General features: G+C 55.5%; 1 protein-coding gene across 3 annotated transcripts in view; it reads right to left on the bottom strand.

Annotated features, from left to right (window-relative positions):
• Positions 1-26885, bottom strand: part of MID2 (midline 2) — a 65843-nt gene extending 38958 nt beyond the window's left edge. Inside the window, exons 1-2 of one of the 3 annotated variants that reach the window (XM_021547800.3) lie at positions 26749-26885; positions 10306-11027 (exon numbers count right to left, since the gene is read on the bottom strand). In XM_021547800.3, coding sequence (XP_021403475.1) covers positions 10306-10971 — 666 coding nt within the window. In that variant the 5' untranslated portion in view covers positions 10972-11027; positions 26749-26885. Of the gene's footprint in view, positions 1-10305; positions 11028-25946; positions 26078-26615; positions 26722-26748 lie in introns of those variants that run through there. The other 2 variants (XM_085570710.1, XM_085570711.1) reach the window with 2 other exon arrangements.
• Positions 26886-27259: the final 374 nt, after the last annotated feature.

Here is a 27259-nt window from a genome sequence, read left to right as displayed (position 1 = left end):
TAATGTGGCTTTGGGATTATTCTTTTTTAAGGCTTTTTTCACCAGCCCAGCTGGTGTCATTCTCTAATACCCAGCAAGCAGCAAACAGATTGTGGGAGATGAGTTGCACTCTCGCTGCGCTTTCTGCTAATAAATAAATAAATAAATAAATACAGATCAAAGGAGTGAAAAAAACCCTTCTGGTAATTTTTTTTCCTTCTGTTTCCCAACTGGTCCCAAACATATTTCCTGCTGAGACTGACAAGGAACACTGTGAAATTCAGAATCACAGCTTTAAGAACCGAGTGGCATCAGATGAAACAGAAATGCTGGGTTTGAGCAAGGGAAGAAGGAGCTGAGCAAACACGGTCCAGGGCAGAGGCATGGGCTTCCCAAGGCAGGGGCATTGCAAGGGGTGAAGGGGGTCCTCAGCCTCCCTAGGACTAGCCCCAGGCTGTGCCACCCTCCTTCATCCTCTTCCCAGTCCTAAACTTTAATATAGATTGTTTTCCAGTGGCCACACTATCACTGTGTGGGAAGGGAAACAATAAATTTCCCTTTCATTTAATCAGGAAAAACAGATAAAAATGAGCTAAGACAATAATTTCTCTTCTTCCAGAGCATAACAACCACGCTACACCTAAGGCACATTGCAGGGCTCACAGATGGTGATGAGGAGAAGGAGGAACACAGATGCCCAAACTGCAGGTCCTGGCTGCATTTGCCACCCCCAAATCCACTGTACTGCTGGGAATGCTGCCTGCAGGGGAGGGGTGCTTGGGAGATGTGCCCAAGGAAAGCCCAAACATAGAGAAGACCAAGAAATAAATAACCAGCACTTTGTCTCCAGCAGAAGCATCAGCTAAAGGACCAACACCAAATTCCTCTCTGGTCTGCAGCAACTGGCACTCCTTGGCATTAGCAAGCCCAACACGGCCCATGGGCATGCTCTTAGGGGAAGGGAGAGAGCATTCCCAAGGGAAATGCTCTGACCCCTTGGGTGAGAGGCTATTCCCAAGGGAAATGCTCTGATCCCATGGGTGAGAGGCTATTCCCAAGGGAAATGCTCTGACCCCTTGGGTGAGAGGCTATTCCCAAGGGAAATGCTCTGATCCCATGGGTGAGAGGCTATTCCCAAGGGAAATGCTCTGATCCCATGGGTGAGAGGCTATTCCCAAGGGAAATGCTCTGACCCCTTGGGTGAGAGGCTATTCCCAAGGGAAATGCTCTGATCCCATGGGTGAGAGGCTATTCCCAAGGGAAATGCTCTGACCCCTTGGGTGAGAGGCTATTCCCAAGGGAAATGCTCTGATCCCATGGGTGAGAGGCTATTCCCAAGGGAAATGCTCTGACCCCTTGGGTGAGAGGCTATTCCCAAAGGAAATGCTCTGATCCCATGGGTGAGAGGCTATTCCCAAGGGAAATGCTCTGACCCCATGGGTGAGAGGCTATTCCCAAGGGAAATGCTCTGACCCCTTGGGTGAGAGGCTATTCCCAAGGGAAATGCTCTGACCCCTTGGGTGAGAGGCTATTCCCAAGGGAAATGCTCTGACCCCATGGGTGAGAGGCTATTCCCAAGGGAAATGCTCTGACCCCTTGGGTGAGAGGCTGTTCCCAAGGGAAATGCTCTGACCCCATGGGTGGAGAAAGCTGGCACATCACAGCTCACACCTGGAACTGGACAAACTGCTGCTCAGTGGGAGACTTCAGCCTTGCACACATCACCTGTAGCCCGGCTCTGTTAAAAATTCACCCTTTAGTCTCGTGACTTGTAAGATTAAAGCAAAACCCCAGGACTCCTCCAGCCCCAATGGAATAGCACCAGCCCCCTCTGAGCCCGTGGCACTGTGAAGTGACCCACAGCAGCTGTGAATCTCCCCTACCCCTGATGCACAGCTCAGTGCTGGCATTCCAAAGGGCCAGGAAGCCCAGGAGCATCCCAGGGAGCAATCTGCCCCTGGGATGGCACCACAGCAGGGGCTTGCCAAGGCCCAGAGCAGTGTGATGCCACGTGGAAGCCACACCGCAGATACAGGCAGGCTGTGGGAGTGGGCAGAGCCTGACCTTGCCTGGTGAGACATCACTGCATCCCATGCCCTGCTCCATGGCCCCTGGAGGTGGGCTGAGTCCTTGTTTACTCAGCTTGCCTATGTCCCACCACTTCCAGAGCCTCCTGAGCTGGAGGGGGTGGCTGTGACAGTAGGAATTGCAGCCCCTTGGCTTTTGCCAGTAGATTGATGCTTCCCGAGGGACTGGGGAAGAGATGCCACTGCATCCTTTTCTCCAGCCCTGCCACTGGAGGACAATACCTCAAGAGCCCTGTACTGGCGCCTGGGAGTGTCTGGGAGGAGAATGCAATGGAAGCCACCACGTATGTCCCACCTTCATCTCTGCAATAAATAACCTGCTCTGTCCTCACCTGGCACATTCCAAACAAAACCAGTACGTTTATGTTGCAAACAGCATTCCTAAAACACATTCCTAACCCCCCACCCTGCCCCAGCTGCTTTCTCCTTAACACCCTCTCTAAGCATCCTTCCATTTTCCAGCCTGCGTGGCTTCCTGCTGGATCTGACTGTTGGAAGCAGATGTGGCTGAAAAGAAATTCATACTCTGCTGCCTTTAACCTAGTCATTAGTCTCCGAGAACATCAATGTTCTTGACTCCACCATGGGCTCACAGCTTCCCAGCATCCTGGCTCAGCTTTATGCCTGCAGATGCCATCAGGGAATAGCCAGCTTTCAACTTCTGCACCCAATAAATGCACAATCCTCCATCCAGTGTTAATAAAAAATGGTTCTGTGGACCACTTATCCAGGAAAAACGCCATTCCGAGCAGTATGGAAATACTCAGGGTGAGTTATTTTGAGATGAATCTTTACAAACACACTTCAGAAAGAGGTATGGGTTTTATCATGCATCATGCTGCAGCTCCATTACCCCTGAACCACTTGGAAACCTCTCCTTCTCTATAGTACTGGGACAGCTTCAGGCAGGACACGACTCCTTCCTTGGCAGGCCAAAGAAGGGGCTTGTTTTTTTCATGTTTTCCATTAGAGGTTGGATTTTTATGGATCACTCTGCCACAAGTATCTGACTCCAGCCAGGACACAAAGCTGCAGTGAGTACATCCATCAGGCTCTCTTGTCTCTCGACCTTTAGTTTCCAATTACCATCATCATAAAAATAAACAAACAAAGCCAAAGAACTCATGCTGAAAGACAACCCGTGCGTGTTTTCTTTTGGATACCGGATGTCTGGTTCCCAAAAGCCCTCTGGAGAAACAAGGGAGGAATCTGGATTTATCATTTTGGCACATCCTGCATGACACACACCTTTTTACACATTATTCGCTAAGCTTATCCCATAAACCAAAGATGCCCTCAAGAGCACAAAGGGGTTCAGCTGGCTCACAAGTATTTGGCTGCATATTGTGATGATTTTGAATACTAAAATGCCCAAATCCCAGCCTTTCACAAGCAGATGTGAATGCTTGGGAAAGCCGGAGTGCTCACAATGGGCTCTAAAAGGGCCATGCTCAGAGGAGGTGCACGGGATAGCAGGATGCAGATTTATCCAACAGCTTTCTCAGGAGGAAAAGGTGTTTCCTGCTGGGACATCCCACCCAATTCCCTGGCCACTGTGGCTGCTCACACCTCTGGCCATGGGGCAGGAGCCCGTCCTGCCCTCGGCTGCCCAGGTCCCTCCATCCTGGAGCACATCTGGTGAAGCCCCACAAGCACAGAGCTGATGGGGTCAGAGCCAAGGAGAGCTCACACTGGTGGTGGTGTTTGAAATCCCTCCCAAGAACACTGCTGGACATGTTCCCATTAAAGCAAAATGCTCTCCCAAACCAACCAAATGAAGGGAGGGCAACCAGCATGACCAGGAAATGCCTAATCCATGCCACAGAGACTAAGATGATTGGAAATATCCCCGCTCCTCATATCTGAGAGTCTGTTTGCTGCACGCAGCAAGAGCCAAGGACACTGATCTATTATGCCACAAAGGGCCTGGCTCCCACAGACACAGCCCCTAACCCTGCTGTGCACGAGCAGAGCCCAGCACAGGGGGACTGGGTGCCTCATGGGTGCAGCAAGTCAGCAGGACTCACACTCGGTGCCACTCCAGTGCTGCCACCCAGCCTGGCTGCACAGCCTCCCCTCCCACCTCCTGACACAATGCTCTCCTGACGTTCCCCCTCACACAGCCCCCTGAGTATCAGGCTAGCCCAGAGATCCAAGGCTGTGAGGGGAGGAGTATCAGGAGATGGCAAAGATTTCCAAAAGAGGATCTTACCCCAAAATACATTGGTTCAGCTCTCTTTATTCTGTGGTGTCCAGGGGAGAGCGGGGCAAAAGAGGACGAACAGGAAATGTCAGGGGTCAATATAGACTTTGGACAGGGTGGGCTTCCCTGGTTCTCCCCCAGCCCCATTGGGGCAGGAAGGAGGGTCCAGGGTTATCTGATCAGTGTCACAGAGTCCTGGGGAAGGGGGCACAGAGTGCCCATGAGCTCACTGTAACACTCTACCTCACATGTACAGACTTTATATGCTCCCACTGCACATCACACAGCACTGCAGGGCCATGACACCTGCAAGGGCAGGGCTCTGCAGCTGCTCCAAATGTGCCCCTCCTACGACCACCCAGCCAAGAGCTCAGAAGCAGAATCAGAGATGCAAGAACTTGTTCATCTGGAAGCCAGCTCAGAAAATTCTGGGGACACACCCCTGCTTTCCTCATCACAGACCTACCTGTTTGTTGATAGAGATCAAACCCAGGTGGGCTGATCTGCCACTGCTCACAGAATCCTTTGGGGTGGAAAAGATCTTTGAGGTCAAATGAAGGGTCACAGCTCCCATGGGGAGCAGAATCTGTCAGCTCTGGGAGATGTGCCCCGCTCCACAGTAGCCAACAAGCACATTTCAGCAAGAGGATGTTTCCCTGGAGATCCTGGAAGCACAAAGCAGGAGCTGGGACACTGCAGAACCAGCCTACAGCTGGTAAGGTAACCCCGCTCCTTCTCAAGGTCCCTGAGATCCATCTCCACTCCTGACACAGGAGGATTTATCAGCAGATGTGCTGCTACTGCATATTGATTTCTACAAAAAGGCACATCAAACTACTTCAATTGGGTATTCAAAGTTGTTTCTTTAAAAAAAAAAACAACACATCAGCTGTCAAGGTAAAATCACTTAATTACACCTGTCAGGTGTTTCACAGGCTAATGTGATAATAATAGCAATATTCAGTATCAGAGAGCAAGGTTTTGAGCCTTCTGAGAAATTCATCTGACACTCAACTGCACGTAGCCGACTTTCCAAATTACTCAAAGCCACTGAGTGTTGCTGGGACCCATTTTTCAGGGACACACATGCCAGGAATCACCAAGCAGAGCCTGAGGAGAGCCAGCATCACCCCCAGCGCTCAGCCAGCAGCATTAGCTGAGCTCTGCTCATTCCCACTCTTGAATATTCATTGTGCCCAAATGCAATATATCCTGAATATTAAACAAGAGCTACTCAGGGCAGGAATATCAATCCCTAGGCAGAGCTGCTGGTTGTTTGGGGAACGGAGGGCTGCCAGCTGTGGGGAGAGAGACAGCATTGCTGCTCCTCCACCTGCCAGGGAGGTGGTGCAGGGGAGGAGGGCTGGCAGCCTTGCAGCAGCCACCCTGCATGCAGCCCAGGAGATGCAGGGGCACACAGCCCCCTCCACCACCCCAGTGCTGCTCCTGGGACAGCACTGCTGCCCAGCCTTCAGGCAGGGCTACAAGAGCAGCTCTCCAACTGCTGGCTATGCATTTTTTAAAGCAAAAAATAGATTTTGCTTCCTCCAAAGGGTGGTACCTTCCAATGTAAGCAGCTCAAGACCCCTTGTCCCATCCCACTGAGCTCTGCCCAGCACAGACAGCCTTCAGGCAGGGCTGGTCACTGAGGTGGCTGAAGTGCCAGGAGCAGAAAGAGGGAAAAAAACCCAAATAAAATAGAAAATGCAGCAGCTGTGAGCTGTCCAGAAATGCAGCCAGTGGATGGGAAGGATGGAGACTCACACCCTCCACAGCCCCTCCGTGCAAGAGGGTTGCCTGAAAGGGAGCCCTTTCTCAACACCTCAGGAGGGAGAAGCAGACAGGCAACCACACCCCGCTGCAGAAACACAGGACTTTGATCAAAGAAAGTGACACCTGTTATTTAAAAAGAACCTCATCTGCAAACCATCCTTCTGCCTCCAGAGAGGCACGACTCCAGTTCTGGGCTGCCATCTTCCAGGATACAAAGGCTAGAGATGAATCCTCCAGCCTCATCCCAAACATAGGATCACCAAGGGATTTTCACACTGTTTTATGCTTTCATTTTCCAGCTCAAGCTGCTCTTGCGATAGCAACGTTGAAATCATCTTGGATGTGAATGTAGATTTGGAAAAAGTGAGAGATTAATCGAATCAAAGCAGTTTGCAGCTCTGCTATCTCAATATCCATAATAGCTTAGTTATTAATAAGATAAAAAAGAAAACCCTCCCTAAAAAGATTTCTGGGAAGCAAAGCAAATGATCAAAGATCCCAGCTCTCAGCGCTGGTTCCTGGCCCCTGTGACCTCCAGTCAGTATTTAAGCAGGGATGAGGATGATCTTCTGGGGGTTCAGTGTCAGCAGAGCACTTGCTGCTCTGCCCCTGAGGGCAACCATGGGGATGAGAACCCTGTGGTGGGGACCCTGGTGTGTGGTTTCCCTGCTCAGGGAGGTCACTAGATAACAAACTAGCTCTGAGGTAACACTAAAAACACCCAGAGCTGTTGAACAGCTCATGGCTGAGCTGGGGGGCCCAAAGCCCCCTTGCCCACACAGCCGAGGCTGTGGCACCTGAGGGGACACGTGTCCCTTCCTCAGGTCCCCACAGCAGTGGGGGGCTCCAGCCTCCACCACCACCGACCTGGAGTGAGCCTTGGCTGGGGCTGCATCCCCTTGTCTCCCCTTCTGGAAATAAAGCAGCCAAAGCATCCCTAGTTCAGGGCTCGGGGGCCAACAGCTCCGACACCACCAGAGCCCTGTTCCTGCGGGGAACTGCCCCCATCTGTTCTGTGGGAGTCTCAGCAGTCACAACTGCAGCCCTTGTCCTCAGCTGACTCTTCTTGGTGTGAAGAAACAGAGATATACACACCAAAATTCCTCTGAGCCCCATGGTAGTGCAGTAAATTATAAATAAAGCAGCAATCTGTGACTCACCCTGCACTAGTGGGAACACACTCGCAGCTCCCAGGTGAGCAAGTCCCACGGGGAGGCGTGATGGAGGATTTTCCTCAATTTTCTACCCTACCACTCTCCTAAAAGCCTTGGAATCACTACCAGCTCTCTGCACCATTTGTCAGCGCAGGGAGGCTTTGTTAACCCTGGTCTCACTCCCACAGCCCCACGGGAGGCAGTGCTGCTCTGACAGGTAACAGAGGATGGGTTTTCCACCTGGCTCATGGCTCTTTCTCCAGCAGAGAGCAGATGTGTTACAAAACACCACACTTCTCTTTCTTTTGCATATTTCCAGCCTGTCAATCTACAGAAGACTCAGCGCCAGCAAAGGAAAAGCCTCCTCGAAGCTGGCCCTTCTCTGGCTCTTTAAAGGGATCAGAGCTCACAGAAAAGCCACTGACAGTGGCCAGTAATTAAGGCAAAATCCTTTCTTCAAATACTCCTTGCACCAGAACTCGTGGACGGAGGAGCCAGCTGGAGCTCTGCGCACAGAGCTGCTCTTGCTGTGTCCCCCAGCGTGACCCTGCCCCAGCCCTGGCACCGCAGCGTGGGCAGGACCCGGGCAGGCAGGATGCCAATGACAAATTTCAAGCAATCTGAATTTATAATTGGCTAAGATTTCAGCAGGCAGATAATGCACTGCTGTCCGGGCACTCGCTCTATCTAGGTCAGGCCATTTGTTTTGCTCTTAATCCACACACAGTTTTAATTTCATCTTTAATGTCGACTTCCAGCCGGAGCTCAACATCTCGACCCCTCCCACACCCACCGAGAGGGAAAACAAGCACCACCATCCTGCTGGATGCTCCCACAGCAGGAGCTGCCTGCTGGAATGGGGACTCAGAGAACCATGGAATGGTATCTGCAGCTGATAACCCTTGACATCAACCTTCCCAGGGAAACACTGCATCCATGCCTGGCACCCCAGCTTCACAAAGCTCCTGGACATGACCCAGCACTCCATCCTCTGCCCCATCCTGCCTGGCACCCATGTGGTCCCTGCTCAAATCCAGAAAACTGCTCACACCGGCTGGAATTGTAATTTACAACATAAACAAATGGAGTTGAAGATGCACAAAATAAACCCATCATGTGCATTAAAGGGATTAAAGATGGTTCCTAAAGCATCTGGAGGTGTATAGTACAGTATGGATGGATCATTGCAGAGCATCCACGGGGAAGCCAGGCTGCCGGCACACGCTGGAGACTTTAGATGTAAAACCAGCTTGGAAGAAAGGGGAGCACTGGGAGAAGGTTTCTCATTTACACATACTAGTCCAGTTTCAGGCACTCAGCTCTTCTAAAGAGACAAAAAAAATTCCCCACCAAAGATTTCTGTGGAAAGCACAGCCCTTCTGACAACAGGAAGTTACTCACTTCAAAAATCCAATTTTTCTTCAAAAAAATCTAACTTGAAAGGCGTTCCCAGCTCACTCAGGATGCGGGATCAAAGCCAGGGATTAAGTGCATCTGCTCACTGCTGGCTGCCCGAGAGCCTTGCAGAGCTCTGGGAGCAGCCTCTGAGCTCACCAGTGACGTCCTGAGGAGGGGACAGAGGGGCAGAGCCCTGCCATGGGCACGGGACATGGGAGGCAGCAGCTGCTCCACTGGCCACAGATTCCCCGGCAGCAGCATCCTATCAGCACATATTTAAGGATTTTGAGTATTTCAGGTACTTGCAAGGATTTTCATTGCTGCCAAGGAGCACACAGTGGTTGAAGCTTGGACCGAGACCATGTAAGGAGATGGCACAAGATGCCAGAACAAAACTGGCTCTGTTGGTGAAGCCCGGCATCGATCCTGAGCAATCTCTGCAGTGGAGGCAGAGTGTCAGGAAAAGAAACACCCAAAACCACCCCCACCAATGCACAGCCAGAGGCAGGGATGTGCTGGAGGATGAAGCAGAAGAAGGACACACATCGAGGTCCTCTCCAGGTAGCTTGGTCACCTTCACCCCCGCTCCCCCAGCAGCTCCAGCCCTGCAGAGACTGAGGAGCTGGGCAGGATGAATGACACTGGAAAAATGGTTTCAGCAGAGGAAAGCTTCCATCCATGGCCAAAATCAGATTCTTATTTAAAAGGGACAAGAATAGTGTTCTGGCAACCTGCTAGGCTTCCTCAAAAGGATTTGCCTGGCTGGAACAGGCTAGATCAGGGAGGAATATTCCAAGGTTTTAACTTCTCTGCCCAGGCTTTACTGCATGCAAACATACATGGTCACTGCTTTCAAAGGTTTCCAATTTGCTAATTGAGACATTTCCTCATGGAAAAAGAATGTCCTGGACTACAGACAGGGCTGCTGGCGCAGCTCTGCACACCGGGGAAGCTTAGGTGAGGATGATGAGATGGGAGATTGGCAGGAAAAGCAAGCCTCCCCAGGCCTCATTTGGCAGCACTAACCCAAAGCCAAGCCTGGTGGCTGGAATATGAGGAAGAAACACCCAGGACATCCCATCCTATTCCTCATGCCATCTGGGGTCTTTAGTCACAGCAATGGGCACCTCACAGCAAGTTCAGGAGAGTCTGGAGACAGGGAGGTGGGAAACCAGCCCAAGAAACTGGACATCTAGGAAGATTTCTTTCCAGGCACCAGTTTGTTTAAAAACAAAGAGGAAAAAATAATCTGGTCTGTGCAAAAAATCCCCAGGTGTTCTGTGTTTTTGCTGGAGCATTGAAGTATTCCTTCTGCCCTCAAAACACATGAGTAGAGAGAGTGGTTTTGTTCTGAACATGAACAGGTCAAAGATCCCAGAAAAGCGCTTCTGGGGCAGAATGAGCCTGGAACATGAAGGGAGAAAGGCCAGAGGAAGCAGCGGCTGAGAAAGGCATGAGCAGGGTTCTAATGGGAACATGACTGCTGCCACAGTTACGCCTCACCAGCATGACCTCAGACGGCACTTGCAGGTTTTTTTATTAAAAAAAAAAAAAAAGGAATGAAAAGTGAATGCATGGGGGGCAGAGGGAGATTTCAAACTTCATAAAGGTCAAACATCATCCACGCAGGTTCACATCACATTCGCCACAACCTCAGCTCCCACATAAAGACTGAGCTTCGGAGCGCTCCGGAGGAATCCCACGTCCTTACCTTCAGCTTCTCGAAGCGATCGCTGAGCGATGCCACTTGGTGGTCCCGGTGGCGGCCCACCAGTTTACATAAGGCACAGATGAGCTGGTCATCGGCGACACAGTACATGTTCACCTTCTCGTTCTCGTGCTCCAGGCACGTCAGTCCGCGGAAGTGCGCGTCGGGCACGGGCTCCACCAGCCGGTGGCTGGTGAAGGGCTTCTTGTTGGGGTGGGTGGCGCGCAGGCAGCGGTCGCAGTAGGACACCTCGCAGGTGATGCAGGTCTTGACGGCGTCGCGGGGCGGATCCTGCTCGCAGAACTGGCAGGCAATCCTCTCGCCGGCCACGGACATGGTAGGGCTGTTGCGGTAGGTCCTCTCGCGGCGGCTCTCGCTGGGGGAGTTGGGGCCGCTCAGCGACGCCTTCTGGAAGCGGTCGATGATGTTCTGCAGGGTCACATTCCTCTTGAGGCCCTCCAGGCCCCGGTGGTTGAGGGAGATGACATAGCGGCACGTGGGGCACTGGAAGGCGGTGATGGGCTCGATGGACTCGCTGGAGGAGCAGCTGGACACCAGAATGCGGTGGGCACAGCTGAAGCAGAGGCTGTGGGCACAGGGCAGCAGGAGGGGGTCCTCGAATAACTCCAGACAGATTGGGCAGGTCAATTCTGACTCCAGTGTTTCCATCTTTAGTGAACACAATCCTGATTCAGCATCAAAAACCAGGGAAGGTGGTCAGGAACCTGCACGGAGGGAGAGCAGAGATGTGAGATGACAGCTGCTCTCCGGTGTTACAGTGAGCTCATGGGCACTCTATTCCCCCTTCCCCGGGACCCTGTGACTCTGATCAGATAACCCTGGACCCCTCCTTCCTGCCCCAACGGGGTTGGGGGAGAGCCAGGGAAGCCCACCCTGTCCAAAGTCTGTACAGACCCCTGACATTTCCTGTTCGTCCTCTTGTGCCCCGCTCTCCACATGGACATCACAAAATAAAGAGAGCTGAACCAACATATCTGGGGTAAGATCCTCTTTTGGAAATCTTTGCCATCTTCTGATATTCCTCCCCTTCACAACCTGCTTACCTCTGAGCTAGCCTAGGATATTTTGGGGGCTGTGCAAGGAGGGGGAACGTCACTCCTGGGCTGCTCCTCTCCTCCAGCAGCAGGTGCCTGGGGGGTTGGACACATCAGCCCCATGACACCCTGACATCCTCTGCATTCTGCCAACTCCAGCCCTGCCAGGCCCCTGCCAGCACAGGCCGGAGCTGTCTCACCCCACATGGAGCAGAGCCTGCAGCTGCAGCAGGACAGGAGCCCAATGCAGGGGATGGGAGAGGAGGAGCAGCAGCTCCTCTCACACCTTCCAGCCCAGCCAGGGCAGGACCTGGACCGTAGGGCTGGAGACAAAACTAGGAGAAACCACATGATTTCATGTTTGTGCTGGTATGTGCTGCCAAAAGTGGGGCGTGGCCGTGCTGACGTTCCATGCAGAAGGGCTGTTCTGCATGGCACACATAAACCTCTTAACATCCCCTCCAGCAGTTCCAGGCCTGCTTCTGCTGAAGGAGAAAAAGCAAATCAAGTAGTGGAAACTCTGAGCATAGCAGGTTGGGAGCTCTTAACACCCATCCTGCCCCCTGCTTTTCCTGGCCATTGCTTTTTGGAGCAGGATGGGGAGGGCACAGCAGCGAAATTATAGTTGGGAAACTTCCACTACTGGCTGTCCTCTGCTGCACTCCACAACAGCCAGGGATACCTAAATCAACTCCAGCTGGAGGCAAACAAGCTGTATTTTTAGCTCCCTTCCCTTGCGCGAGGCTGGAAAACAGCTCCCAGCAGGCAACTCAACCTGCTGCTCCCAACTCTGGTTTGCAGAGCACCAGGAGCTGCACCCCAAGTGCTACCCAGCCTCTGCCAGCATCCCAGCACGTTCCCAATCAGTCATGTACTGACACGGAGCCAGATGCAGCCTCTCCCTTCTCACCCACCACCCAGTGCACAAGTGGTACCTCCTGCTTTCCTCAGCCACAGCAAGGCAGGCTCCGAGGGATGCCCACTGTGGTGTCCTTCACTGTGGGTGTGAGGAGAGCCCTGCTCAGTCACAGCCACAGGGACCCCTCACCCTGGCACTGCTGCAGGAACTGACCCTGTGGGAAGCAAGGTGGTGCCCAGCCCAGACCTGTTTTCTCCCCTGGAACATTCTCGTGTGGTGTACAGGCTCTGCCTGGGGAGAAGAGGAAAAACCCTTCCCTGTAAGGGTGGGCAGGCCCTGGCACAGGTTGCCCAGAGAAGCTGTGGATCCCTGGATCAAGTGCTGGAGGGCACTTGAAACAACCTGACATAGCAGAAGGTGTCCCTGCCGTGGCAGGGGATTGCAATTGGACGAGCTTTAAGGTCCTTCCAAACCAAACCAGTCTAGGATTCCATGAAAAAGGGCTGTAACCAAAGTGTAGGGGGATGACCCAACAGCAGGAGAGGGTCTGGCTGCTGGAAGCCCCAGGCTGCTGCTGGCACCTGCAAATGGCAAACTACACAGGTGCCATGCTGGGACATGCCCACCCCCGTGCCACGTACACATCAGTTCCAGCACCCCCACCCCAGTGCACCATCTCTTCCCCACTGTCTGAAATAGGATATGCCTGGAGGAAAGCCTGAGCTCTGCCCTGCGCCTGCTCAAGGGGCTTATAAAATAAATCCATTGGATATTTTGACACCTTCATGCTGAAGCAGCTCTTGCTGGCGAAATGCATCCTTGCACACACACACACACACACACACACACACACACACACACACATTTAAAATTATTTTTCTTTTCCCCAAGAAAGACAGGGGAGAAGCTGCTGGATCCAAAGAGGCAGAGGAGCACGAGGGTTCCCAGCAGCTTCCTCACAGCCCATGGAGGGTCTCTGAAGGCTCGGAGCTGCCGCAGCCATGGGAAAGCAGCGGGGAGGAAGCGCTCCTGGCCCTGTGCCTGCTGGCTCTTCAGGCTGCCCTGCATCCAGTGGGCTCCCCAGGCTGCAGGCCTGGCAGGATGAGGGGTCCCAGCACACCCCAGAGCTCGGGGCACCTCCTGGCACCTGGGCTGGCACACTGGGAGCGGTCCCTGCTGTGCCAGAGCTGGGCACACAGCGGCTGCCTGGCCCCGAGAGCCCCGGGCTCACTCATGGGCTCTCCCTGGTCAGCAGCCACAAAGACAAAAAGAAGAAAAGACAAGAACAGGATTTGTTTCATAGCCTGAGACTGAGAAAATAACTTAAGAATCGGGATTGGCGTGAGAGGCTCTCCAACACCTTGCCAGAACCAGCTGTCCCAGGGAGCAGCATCTCACACTCCCACATCCAACTCCAGGCTTCACATGCAGCTCCGTTGCTATCCAAGGGAAAACAATGCAAAAGCTTTAAACAGCCTTCAGTTCTGCTGCTGAGGGACATTTGTACATTAATCTTGTTTTCCTTGCTGGGACAAGAGCTTTCTCCTGTGACATATGCAAGAAGAGCCTCAGGCTGGGACAGGAGCAGGAGCCCTGTCGGAGGTGTGCAGAAGGCCCAGGAGCCTGCTCAAAGGCAGTACAGAACAGGGACAGGAGCCTGCCTGAGCTGCAGGAACCCTGCTGGAGGTGCAGGAGCCCCCTCGAAGAAGGGAGGGGAACCCTGCTCCAAGATGCTACACCTGGCAAAGCAGCCATGCTGCCATCACAGCCTTTCATGCCTCTCTCACTTTGATGTTCTCTTTGATGTCCAGGACTGACACAGCTCAAGGAATAGTTGATTGGATTAAAATCTGCTTTCTTTAGGTCATTAATTCCCTAAATATAAAAGTTATAAAATACTAACACTGTTTATAGACGGCCTCGTGTCCCTTGTGCCCAAGAGTCAGTGGCCCTGTCCATGCTGGCCTGTAATGACAGCGTGCAGCAGCAGCAGGTTAACAACACGTGACATCCAACCACACACTGTTTGGTGTTGATCTGAGCTTTGCCCAAAACTGAGGGAAAAGGGGGAGGGGGTGGGAAATCAATGACTAACATAAATATATGACTAATGACAGAAGAGATAGGGAAGGGCAGTAAACCCCAGGGTGGGCAGAGCTGAGGATGATGCAGGGCCAGTGCAGAGCCAGTGCCAGGTCCTCTGGGACACAGTGACTGCTGATTTTACTTCCAGCCCAGATGGTCTCCAAGCCCTCTGTGCCAGCCTGGAGCAGCAGGAGTGTGGTGAGGGTGTACGGGTTACCCTTGGCAAGTTACCCCAAGGGTTCTCAGATACAAAGGTTTCCCCACCTCTTCTCCCAGATTACTATTCTCAAAATATTAAAAGCATTTCATCACTGCCTCAAGCTCATGGGTTTGTCAGGAAAGATGCAGAGGTTTGGCACCAAGGGAAGAAGGAAGAAGAGATGTGGAAGGAGGGATGATGCCCACCATCACCCCATCCATGCCTGGGAGGGGGACATCCTGGTGTACATCACCTGAGGCCACAGGCAGCCAACCCAAAATCCACGTTTTCCCCTCTAGCAGCATCCAGGCCCCATTTTTACCCATGTTTTCCAAGTCTACATAAGATTCCCTCTGGTCTCCCCCAGCATCAACCTTAGGCAGAATTTGGCCAGCCTTCAGAGTCTCACATCAGAATATCTAGATGTGTTCACACGAATGTTAATTCTGAAGGTTGGTATTTTCCACAACAAATATGATTATTTATTTCCCCTTCCCCTTTTTATCCCTCTTTTTTTTGTTTTTTAACTTCCCCTCCCCCTCAAAAAAGCTCCAGCCGAGATTGTTCAGCCCCTTCCAAGAATGAGGCTTTAGAAGAGCTATGCTGCTCCACCCGTGCATTAACGAAAAAAGTAATAAAATATGGCAACCCTTTCCTTAATTGGCACGGTGACAGCAGGATACAAAATCTGGGCAGCAGTTGTCTCCATCCTTTTTGTTGTCCTCGGGAAAATGAGTTCAAAGCTGGATCAGTGTTGAGGGGAGGACAGAACAGCCTGTGCAGCAGCCACATCTTGTCTGTCTCACCCCCGAGGAGCCCAGCGCAGCCCCCACGGCAGCAGGGACCCGTTCTGCACCTCCAGGGGGAGAGGTCCCCCCTCCATTTCCCTGGAGGGGAATGACCCTGCACTCCTGCCAGCTCAGCCTAACCAACCAACTTGCCTGAATCTGCCCTTGGGATGGGCCTGTCCAGGAGAAACAGGGTCCTAGGAGGGAACACAGCCCCAGCTGCGTAATCAGCAACAGCTTCTGACCTAAGGAAGGCACTCCGGGGAGAAGGGAGGCCTTCAGGCTCCTCCAGCCAATTCATATCCACTGTTACTTATTTTTTCCGTGCTTTATTTCCATCAGCTGTGCATATTTAACACCAAATTTGAAGCTCAAAGCTGCAGCCAGCACAGAGCATCCCTCAGGCAGGCCAGCACGGAGCACCCCTCAGCCACATTATCGCCTCTGCTCCTCCCTTCTGGAACACCTGAACACATCAAACAGAACTTGGCCTTTCCTCCCACCATTCCCACCGTAATAACGCCACAGATTTGTCTGAGGCTTACTGAAAATCCCAGTGATCCCTCTCCCAGCTGCCCTCCCCAATCACTTTATTGCCATACTAGAAAAAGAACACCGCCTGCTGCAGTTAAACTGGATTCCCCCTATAAAAGCCTCTGTTGCTGTCCCTAATCCATCAAACTGAAACAGCATTTCCATACCAGCTTTAATTATTTTCCCAGCCAATTTGCTTGGTGCTAAAGCAAGGTTGCTCCACGTAATTCCCACTGCTCTCCCTGCATCTCTTAAATAAAGGACAGAGCTGGGAGGCTGGGCTCCCATGCAGCAGTTCACTTCAATGAGAGACCCCTGTGTGCTGCCAGCTCAGCTGCTTCATTCTTAAACCCTCCAGGAGAGCCACCAGAGCACAGCAGGCACTGGCCATTTGTGCTCTTCAACTCCTCCATTTGCACAGCACCTCTGGGAATTTCACCTTCATCACTGCCTTCACTGATGGGATGAGAGCATTTTGCTCCATCACAAAATCCCTTAACTCCTGAATGTCTCCTGTCAGGCTCCAAGGCTGGGAAGGGCTGTCTTGGGTTTCCTACACAGGACAAAGACGCTCCAGCTAAAGCCTACAAGGTCTCCACCTCACTCACCTCCATGATGTCAGAGGGGCAAGCACCAAACAAAGATCCTTTGATCTCCAGTGATATCCTGGTACAAGGGAAAATCTTGCCTCTTTTCTACAAACATTGCCTAGGAAGGTGACAGCTCCTGAAGTGCTTGCACAGGACTTCAGCACAGCATGTGTCCACCAAGGGCTCCCAGGGGATGTTGCATTTTGGAGCCCTTGAGCTGCAGGGAGGATCAGGAAGGGATTCCCTGCAGTTTGCTCCCCAGCTCCTGCAGCCATATAGCAGGACTCATGCCATATGGATTCCTCATCAGCTGGAGGGGGATGGAGACATCCCAGGCAGCAATGGCACACACTGCTCTCCGGGACATTATGGGGCAATTCCTACTGACACCGTGTGGGAACCTTCCCCTGCCATCTTCATCAGTGGCCCAGGGGGGTGACAGGACACAAAAGGCCCAGGGCACCTCTCCAGCCCCTCCACTGTGTCAGGCCCCTGGAGCACAGCACAGCTGCCTCCAATTCCTGGGGAAGACAGCAGCTCCCCAGGGTCCCCAGCACTTCCCTCCCTAATCCATGAAACCTGGGGCTGCAGCAGCCAGTCTCAGGCTCTGGCAGGTCACAGCCCATGGCAACCGTCTTTCCCACATACTGCACATATCCATCTGTGCATCCATCCATCCATCACCCCTGCAATGAACCCCACAGCCCCTGCCTCTCTGCCAGCAGCTGCCCCCACAGCTCAGGGGTTGAAACCTCAGCTGAAGCCAGGGGGTCACAGTGACACCGAGGGCTGGCAGGGAGGGGCTGTGGCACTGCCAGGGGCAGCTGCAGGCACGTGGCTTTAGCAGGAGCACAGCCACCTTCCCAAGGCCATCGCAGAAGTGAGTGACCCCCTGCCAGCCTGGCCTTTGAGAAAAGCAGCTGGGGACTGGGCATGCCACCAAATAGCACATCCAGCACTCCCACAGCCCTGGCATCCCCCTGCCACCCCCACAAATCATCCCTCCCCTCCTGCCACAGGACTCCACTGCTCCAGGTCTCACCGACCCCTCTCCTCCCTTACCTCTCCTGCAGCTCTGGGCTCTCCTGCCACCCTGCTCTGCCAGCCAAGAGACCCAGCACTCATGTCTGCACCAGCAGCTCCTGGAAACAGCCCCGCTCCCAGCTGGCTCCTGCCGGACCACACATGGCAGCAGCCTTTTGATCTGAGCCTTTCTGCAGGCGCACCCTGTGGCTCTGCATCCTTCCCCTCTTCCTCAGCCACCCCTGCAGTGCAGCTCCAGCCCAGCCTCATCCCTACCACAGCCACCAGCCCCAGCACAGCAAGGATGAGGGAGGGCATGGCTGCAGTGGCAGCTGCTGCTCTGGAATAACCTCTGGGCTCCAGAGCAAGTGATGGCTCTTATCCCCCAAATGGATGCTGCAGAGATCATCCAGCTCGGCACAGAGGTCTGCCTGGCTGAGGAGGAGTGCACTGCAAGGCAAACTCCTCGGTCTCTCCAGAGGCTGGAGCAGCAGCAGCCAGCTCCTGTGCTGTCCTAGGGAACTGGCATCCCTCAGGGTGTGCACCCCACGAGGCACACCAGGTTTATCCCCACTCCAGTGCTTCCTAGAGGACACCAAGAGCAGGACATTGGCACGACTCACCCACAGAGGAGAGGAGTTCAAAGAGGTGCAGAGACATGACCACAATGAAGGCGAGGTTGGACTCATGGCAAAGCCCACCATGGGGAACAGCCGGGAAACACAGATCCAGACCTGGGAAGGTACCAGCACTGCTGCCACACGAGTGTGACCATGGTGAGTGGCCAGTGCACCCCAGCAAGGAGCTGGCCCCACACCAGCGCTCCCCAGGGCCCCTCCTGCCATGCAAAAGTCAAAGCTCTGCTGCAGGGATGTTTTCTGGGGGATGGAATAACAACAGATCCCCAACCAAAGAAGGGGGGGCTCCCCCTGCACAGCGCAGTCCCACCTCAGCAAAGGCAGAGGCCAAGAGAGGCATCCCACCATGGTGCCCCCAAACTGGGGCATTGCCCTTCTGCACCACCTGACTCACACTGGGAAAAGAGAAAACTGAATAGGGCCAAGGGAGCAAGAGGGGCTCCAGAGGGGACAGGAGCTGCCTTGTAAACCAAAGGCTCTATCACGTCCCTGCTGGCCCAGGGTTGCCATGTGTGCTGGGGAGCACATGTAACCCCCAGCCCATGGGAACACACACTGCTGATGCCATGGCTTCAGTCCCACTTTGCTGCTCAGTGTGGCAGCAGGAAAACAGCAATTCCGAGCCCCTGGCAGACCCCAGCTCCTGCTTGGGGGCTGTGTAGTCACCCTGAGCCTTGCTGGACTGCATGGAGCTGTGCAGTCACCCCAAGTGCCAGCCTCATGCATGGAGCTGTGCAGTCACCCTGAGCCTTGCTGGACTGCATGGAGCTGTGCAGTCACCCCAAGTGCCAGCCTCACTGCGTGGGGGCTGTGCAGTCACCCCAAGTGCCAGCCTCATGCATGGAGCTGTGCAGTCACCCTGAGCCTTGTCGCTGTCCTGCCCAGCGCCCTCTCCAAGCTCCCTGCCCCAAAGCGACACGGCACTTCCCAGAGATAGCACAGGGCCGGGAAATCCGAGGGCCATTGTGCTGCTCCGTGCAAGGTTAAATATATCTGCACAGCTCCTTGGGCTGCATTCCTGGGAGGCTGAAAGGATAAACAACACTTCCTGCAGGAACCAGAGACAATGGGGGATAATTAGTGCTAATGCCCAGTGCAGAAACAAAGCGGGTAGCAGGTATTTTGGACTTTTCCACCCTCCTTCCCTCTGCTCCCCCCGGCAATGCTCAGAAAGTGGCACTCACACTGGCATAACTGGGCACCCGGGGCAGCTCAAAGAGATCAATGATTTAAAAGGAGGAAAGCTGCCGCCGTCGAGGGCTCAGCTGGGGCTTCACCATTCCAGGCGCAGAGGACACGTCTGGGAGACACGTTTGTCCCAGAGCCAGCCCAGCCCGTGCTCTGGGGGTCCCAGCAGAGGTCTGGAGGCGCAGCTCGCAGCCGTGCCCCGCTCCCAGCCGGGCACGGCCGGCGATGCTCCACGGAGAGCGCCCGGCGCTGGGGAAGCACCCCCGGCACCCCCGCCTCCCCCCGCAGCCAGCCAGACACCTGCCCTTCCTACACCACCTCCTCTTCGGCACAGCGAAGGCCCAGCTAGCGCTTGTTTTCAAACTACAGCACTTTCCAATCGTTTTTCCTACCCCAGCCCCTTGGGAGGGCTCCGCAGAGCAGCCACTTTTCCCAGCGCTCCTCCCGGAGCTGCGGAATGACAGCGCGACCCAGAGCTCCCCGGACACTTTTCCAGCGCATTACACAGGTCATTTAAAGCCTTTCAAGACAAAATGCTCCCACGCCCTGGGGTGACTCAAAGCCATTAGCATCTCTTTGGGGAGGCCTCTCCACTGCTGCACAGAAGCACTTTTGCCCGTCATCTCAAAATAAAATACATTTATAAACAAAAAAGCACCAATTCGCCTTGGCTCAGCCTCCCCCTGCAATATCCCTTGTCAAGGGGCTGGGTCTCTAGAAAGAGGAGGAGGAGGCTCCAGCACACAGAGCGGACAGCTATGGCAGAGCCACTGGCTGTCCCCATGTCCCATGGTCTGCTCTGAATGTCACAGTGGCGTCCTTCACACTTTATGAAGCACTCAAAGGATGATCCACCAGCAATACCTCACTGCATCCTCTGGGACCAGCCCCAAGCTCGCTCCCCCAGCCACCCAGGAGGGTTTCCTGAGCCAAGGACACCGGCACAGCCGTGCCACTGCAGGACTTGGATTCTCATGGCTCATGCCAGGATGGGGCCCAACTGCTGAAGGCAGGCACGGAGCTCACAGAGCCGGGGGAGAACCACGAACCTCACCCCATCACCCCATGGGCAAGCCTGTGGCAATGGACCAGGGGAAAACCCTGAACCCAGCACAGGCTGCATCCCAGAGCACACTAAACAAAAGTCCACCATCCCCACGCAGCTGGGTGGAGGACTTGGACCATGCTGGTTGCCTCCACCACGCTGCATCTCTCCAAAGGTCTCCTCCCTGCTCTGAGGGGCAGCCAAGGTAATTTCGGCAGCATGTAGGAGCTGTGGATGTGCCCACCATCCCTTTCAGCTCTGCTCAGCTGCAGTTCAGGACATGAAGCAGGGAACTACAAAGGTAATTTCCTCTTGCCATCCCTGCTCCCTCCCTGTGGGCTGCGGAGGGAGGCAGAGGCTTCTGGCAACAAGAGGCAGGGCACAGACAATACCTGCTCTCACACACTGGTAAGTTCTTTAATGATCTGAAAGGAGGCCAAAACGTTCTGAATTTTGCATTTGTCATGATCACAGATGATTCCAGAGCCTCCCTGGGGGTTTGACACACCAAGGTGTCCCCAAGAGCACCTGACACTCCTGATTCCCGTGGGAAACGGCTGCAGCTCCACAGACGGGCAAAGCACACACCTGCAGAGGAATGACAAGTGGACACAAATTCCTGCGGTGCTGGAGGGAGCAAAGCACTCTGTAGGATCACTCCAATACTGACCATAATGGTGGCCAGAGGCTTGGGAAAGTACTGACAGGAGCAAAAGAGTTTAAAAAAAATCCACCTTTAAAAAATTAACAGTGCTACATGTATAGATATATATTCAGTCTGGCAGGCCCTGGTCTGCCTCATCCAAGTGCTGGAGCACTGAGCAGCACCACAGCCAGCAGGGCCAGCATAACAGTGTCACATTGGGTCCCCACATCAGCACAACAGTGTGGGTGGCAGCCTGAGCCAGGACTGCACCCAGCCAAAACCCCAGCCTGCTCCTTAGAGAAGTGTTGAGCCAGGTTACCCTGCAGCTCAAGACCACCCCCCCCCCCCCCCATATTCTTCCACCCCACGGGGCAGTGAACGAGAGCAGCTGCCCACAGCCCCACACCCTGAGCTCAAAGGCCAGTGCCACTGCCCCAGCCCAGCCCTGCTGGGGTTATTGGCCATCCCTGAGACCACCCTTCTCTGCCTCACTGCATTCAGTCCTGTTTATACAACCAGGTTGGTTGGGTTCTTTGACGATCACCCACAAAATGCATTTAAGCTGCTCTGTGTCTCTTTGAAAAAGAAAGCTAATTTATTCCTCAATATTGCTGCTGTGCTGTCAGAGGATGCTGCAGGCTGCACCTTGGAGTGGTCATGTCACACACTGTCACCTCCCCTGTGCCCCCACAGAACCCCACTCCAGCCAGGCCTCTGCCTCCTGCCTGAATGCATTTTTTCCCTTTCAGTCAACCAGCTGGGTTTGTGTAGTAGTCCATTTCCTGAATCTGCAAAATGAGAAATAGACTGAGCAATTCATTTCTCTCTGAGACACAAATCTCAAGTTATAAACAATAATGACATTCCGCAGAGGCGTGGAGCCCTTTCATTTTGGAATCCCACGGAAAGCGTGTGAAGCTGGGGGATCCCTGACACAGCTGGCACACAGACCTGCTGTATGTGTTCCTGCATGGATGCAGCACGAGTCCCTCGGATCTGCCCTCAGAGTCTCAGTGATGCAGCAAGTTTCCACTTATTTCTCACACTGGCTTCTCACAAGTCTGTGGGTTTTCCTTATCTAGCAGCATCACCAGACAGTGAGAGTTATAAAATACAGTTCTGAGACCTGAGAGCTTGCAGCATCCAACTGGCAACATCCGTAAAAAAATCCCAGAAAAAATAAAAAACTCCAACTCCTCCAAACAAAAAAAAAACAAAAATCCACCAAAAAAAAAAAAAAAACCAACAAAAAAAAGCACACAACTCTCCCCCCTTTCCCTTCAGTCACTCCACTGAGAGTAAAAAGCTCGGAAGCTGTTTAACCCACACAGAGACAGCAGCGTCCCCATTCATTCACAGGCTGCTCTGGCTGAGATTCCATTCCAGCCGGATCCCACCCGCGCCCTTTTCCTGTCCAAGGGCGGAAATCCCACGGGAAATGCCCAAAAGGAAGCAAACCAGATGCCACCACCCAGAGACCTGGCGGCAGCACTGGCTCCAGCAGCAGCTCCTCACTGGGCCCTCCCAGCCAGCCTCCCCTTCAACAATAAACACTTTCCATCAGAATCACCACAAGCCTTTTCCACTTTAAGAGACTCCCCCGATTCAGCACAGTCCAAAATGCTCCTGGAGCGTGCCATGGCAGCCTTGGCTGAGGTGGGAGCAGACACAGAACACACCAGGCTTTCCCACATACCTGGGCAAGGGGGACCTGGTGGCACCTGCAGTGGTGCAGTGTCCCCTCCCCAGTCCTGGGCTCTGGGAGCAGGCACTGGTGTAGCACCAGGGGACATTTGGGACAGCCCAGAACCCCTATGAGCAAACATGCACAGAAGGAAGGGACATCATTTAGGGGGAGGGAAAGGGGCACAGGGACGTGATATTTAGGCTGGACATCAGGAAATGTTTTTTCATCCAGCAGGTGACTGAAAACTGGGACAGGCCCCCCAGGGACGTGGTGATGACCCCAAGGCTGCCAGAGCTCATAAAGCACTTGGACAACACTTTCAGGCAGATTATGAGATTCTTGGGGTATCTGTGCAGGGCCAGGAATTGGACTTACTGATCCTGATGGGTCCCTTCCAACTTAGCCTATTCTATGATTCCATGAGAGGGATGACAGCAGCGCTGAAACACAGGGAACTCCACCAGCAGGGAGATGTCCCCTGCCCTCCTGGCACCCAGGGCTCTTCAGGTTTGATTGCTGGGGGAGGAAGCCAAGCCCACAGTGATATGGGGATCAGTGAGCTGCATGAAGGCTGACTGGCACCACAGAGCTGAGACTGCGTGAACAGAAGATAAAAAGTGGTCCAGCCTGACCCCCCCGCCCCCCCCCAGCATCCCAGATTTTTGTCACCCAGCCCCATTCCCACATTGGAGCAAGCCTGGGGGCCAGCAACCCACTCCTGTCCTTGCTATGTTTTAAAACGCATTACTGGGGGCTGCCCTCCCCACAGCAGTGAGCTGGCAGCCCCAGAAAACAAGGGCAAGGGTGTCCCCACCCTGGCCACAGGACCCACCTGGCCCCAGGACAGGGGGCCAGAGCAGGGCAGAGTGATGGACTGCCAGCGAGCACAATTGGCTGTTTCCTGAGAAAGCGCAGCACATCAGAGGCACAAAAAGGGCAGTTCTGCCACTGGCCGTGCTCCCTGGGCCAGGGGCTGGGACAAAGACAGGGAAATGGCAAACGCTGAAGCCCCCACATCCTGCGGATGCTGGCAGGGCCCCACCACTGGCACCCCAAAAGCTGCAGCAATGCCTAGCTCTGCCCCGCAGTCTCCCAAGGGACACAGCCACGAGTTCCCGGCTCAGCACCGTACCCCTTCCTGCACCCAAGGATGAGAGGCACATCCAGGGCCGCTGGCACGAAGGTGCAGCCCAGTGTTTCCAGTGCTGCGTAGGAACACAGGCAGGCGCCCGGGATCCGAGGGGTGAGATGCTCCCTGCACGCCACTGGAGCCCCCCGCCCTCGCACAGCACAAGGAGCCTTTCAGAGCCACACAGACACAGCATTCTCCCGCAGCTGACCTCCCTGCCCTGGCATTTTTGGGACCCAGGCTCCACAGCAGCCAGCGATGGCGTTGGAGGCAGCAGCCTGAGGCCGGGGGATGCTCCTGGTCAGAGGGGCTGCCAGGGCTGCCCGTTCGTACCAGATGATGGCACTCATTGGCTGCAACACACTCGCTTTCCAGGCAAAGAACACTGAAAACAAGTGAAAGCAGCAACACAGGCTCCCCAAGGCTTTGTCCCTCTCCAGAAGGGAGCTCAGGGGAGCAGCCACCCTCCCCTTGCAATGAGGGGAGCACCAGCCTCAGAGGGGTTTCGATCAGGTTAAGGTGGGTTTGTTACAGAAGGTGTTTGTAATCAGCAGCAGAACTCCTTCCAGACGAACAAAGTAATCACACTGCTCATCAGCTTCCTTTAGTGAACCAGACAGTTCTGGTTCCAGCATCTCTGATGGGACAGCCTTGGTCTCTCCAGAGACCAGTCTTCAGGATGCTCCAACGCCCTTAAAGCCAGGGGTTGACCCAAGAGCTAAAAGGCTCAAGGCACCCCTCCACACGACAGAAGCCACAGCTGATAGCTCAGGAACCCACAGAGAGCCCAGGTGAGTCGCAGCGTGGGTTTAGAAACACCTATCCATCCCTAGAGGGGACGGAGCAGGAGACAACAAAATCTTGGCTTTAAAAGTAAGTCATTTATCCATCTCACATGGTCCCAGGGCCAATCCCACTCTGCTCACAAACAGGCACACACACCGACACACACCTCAGAGGCCAGCACAGCTCACCCGGTGCACGCTTTGCAAGGCAGGGATTTATCACCCACTGCAGCTCCATTTCTTTTGCAAAGCAGCACTTCCAAAGCAGGCAGGACGTGGGCTGTGCACAGGCACGGCCTCGCAGCCGCCATGGAAGGCTGCACAGGGCACAGACCCAGCTCGGATCGCAGCAGCCGGCACATCCAGGGCTCTGCAGCCACCTGCCTGAACCGAGACAGCTGCTGCTGTCCTTGGCATCAATTCATCCTTCCTGCTTGTAGTGCTATTGCACTTACTGTCTTTTCCCAGGAGTGTCCTCAGGGAACATCCCCTCGGTTCGAGGGTATTCCAGCACTGCTGCCTGGGCCAGCCTCCCTCCTTCCCTCCGTACTGTGGCCAGTTTTACTACCCCTTGTTCAGGGGCACAAGCCAAGCCTCGAGTGTGCTCCTTGATGGCAAAATGCAGCAGAGACAAGCTCAGCACAGAGCCCCTGACACCCGGAGGAGCGGAAGCAGCTCTGCACAGCCCCTCCAGCACAGACTGAGGGTCACTGCCCGCTGCAGCCGGGGTACAGGAGGGAAGGGCACTGCAGAAGGGTCTGAGAGCAACTCGAGCCTACACTCAATGCCCCCCCGGCAGGTCGGTGACATCTCCCATATCTGCCCGACACTGCCCGATGATGCCCCCCTGCCACCCGGGAGCCAGCAGCGCCCTGCGCTCCGCCACGCACCGCTGCCAGCTCCCACCCGGCTGCGGCAGCTCCTCCGGCAGAGCCGGTCTCCTTGAAGCCGCCTTCCGACAACAAAAGCCGAGCCGAAACCTCCGGGCTGGCTGGGGAGACCTGGGCGGCAGCCAGGAAGGGCAGGAGCCATTAACGCCGGCGTGTCCGGACTTGAGGGAATGACGGAGCAAGCAGAGCCATCTGCCCTCGCCGGAAACTCCGCAGACCGCTGGGCAGAGCGGCCCTTCACCGCGCTCCAGCCGTGCTCTAGCCCTCGCCAGCTGCGCGCATCGGGGCAATAAACCTGCGGCTGGGATGTTTTTTTGAGGCAAAATAGAAAAATAAAGCACGAGAACGAGGTGTCACTTGGGCGCGTATTCCAGCAGCCGCACAGATCCTCGGCGCAAGCAAACACACTCGGCTGCCGGCTCAGCGCTGACACCCCAAAGCGCGGGCAGTACCCCGGGAACGTCTCCCGACCCCCGGTGTCCCGGGGGGCAGCGCTGGCAGACCTCCCACACGTGGCCGTGTCTCTCCTCTGCGGCTTCCGAAGCGCCGGTCTCGGAGCCCGCTAGCGATTAAGTTCCATGGCCCTGGAGTTCAGCAGATCCCAGCCGCGCTGGGGGAAGGGGAGCGGGGGGGGCCCGGGAGGATCGGGGCAGCACCGGCCCCGCACCGGCTCTGCGGCAGCGACGACAGCCCGGCACCACAAACCGGCGGAGCTGGAGCGCGGGCACGGGGCTGGGCGGCGAGAGGGATACGACACTGTCCACCGAAAAACCCGTGGCGAGGGGGAAGGCGGGGGCATGACGGGGTGGGCGCGGGATCCCCAAAGCCGCGGGCGGGGAGCCGGGAGCCGGCGAGTTCGTATCCGCTCCGCCCGGAACGCGCCGCCGCTCCCCAGCAGGACGGCCCTGGGCGAACCGGGGCACCGGGAAGGCCGCGGGAAGCGCCGGGCGGGGACAGGCCACCCGGTCTCCCCGCCGAGCGGCGGAAGGTGCCGGAGCGGGCTGGCAGACGCACTCGGCGACGGGGAGAGGCGACCGGGAGCGGGGGGAGCCCGCGGCGGCTCCCGGGAAGGGCGGCAGTCCGCCGCCCAGGCACTCGCTGCAAACCCGCGGGAAGGGCCGCGCCGCGGCCCCGACGACCGGCTCGGTGCTTCCTCCCGCCCCGGTACCTACCAAGTGGATCGCGGCATTCCCTCCCCGACTCGGTGCCGCCTCCCGCCCCGATGCCGGTACCTACCGGCGGCCCGCGGGAGCCCCCCCGGCCCGCCCCGGCGCGCCCGCCCGCCCCGGTGCCGCCGGTACGTACCGGGGGCCCGCGGGAGCCTCCCTGCCGCTGCCCGGGCATCTTGGAGGCGCGGGGACACGGCGGCGGCGGCGGCGCGCGCGGGGCGGGCGGGGCGGGGCCGGTGCGAGCGCGCGGCCCCGCCCCCCGGCCCCGCCCCGCCGCAGGTGAGGCCGCGGCGCCGGGAGCGCGCACGGGCCCGGCGGGAGCGCGCGGGGCGGGGGCACTGCCGTGGGACAGCGTGTGACCCGTGGGGATAGCGTGTGCCCCGGGGGGACTGCCCGTGGGGACAGCGAGTGCCCCGTGGGGACAGCAAGTGCCCTGTAGGGACTGCCCGTGGGGACAGCGTGTGCCCCGTGGGGACACTGCGTGCCCCGTGGGGACTGCCCCTGGGGACAGTGTGTGCCCCGTGGGGACAACATGTGCCCCGTGGGGACAGCGTATGCCCCATGGGGACTGCCCATGGGGAAAACGAGTGCCCCGTGGGGACAGTGCGTGCCCTGTAGGGACTGCCCCTGGGGACAGCGTGTGCCCC

Source organism: Lonchura striata, chromosome 4A, assembly GCF_050655825.1.
Source record: "Lonchura striata isolate lonStrDom1 chromosome 4A, ASM5065582v1, whole genome shotgun sequence".
Taxonomy (NCBI): Eukaryota; Metazoa; Chordata; class Aves; order Passeriformes; family Estrildidae; genus Lonchura; species Lonchura striata.
The sequence above is the reverse complement of the archived record's forward strand: the minus strand, read 5'-3'. Positions and strand labels throughout refer to the sequence as shown.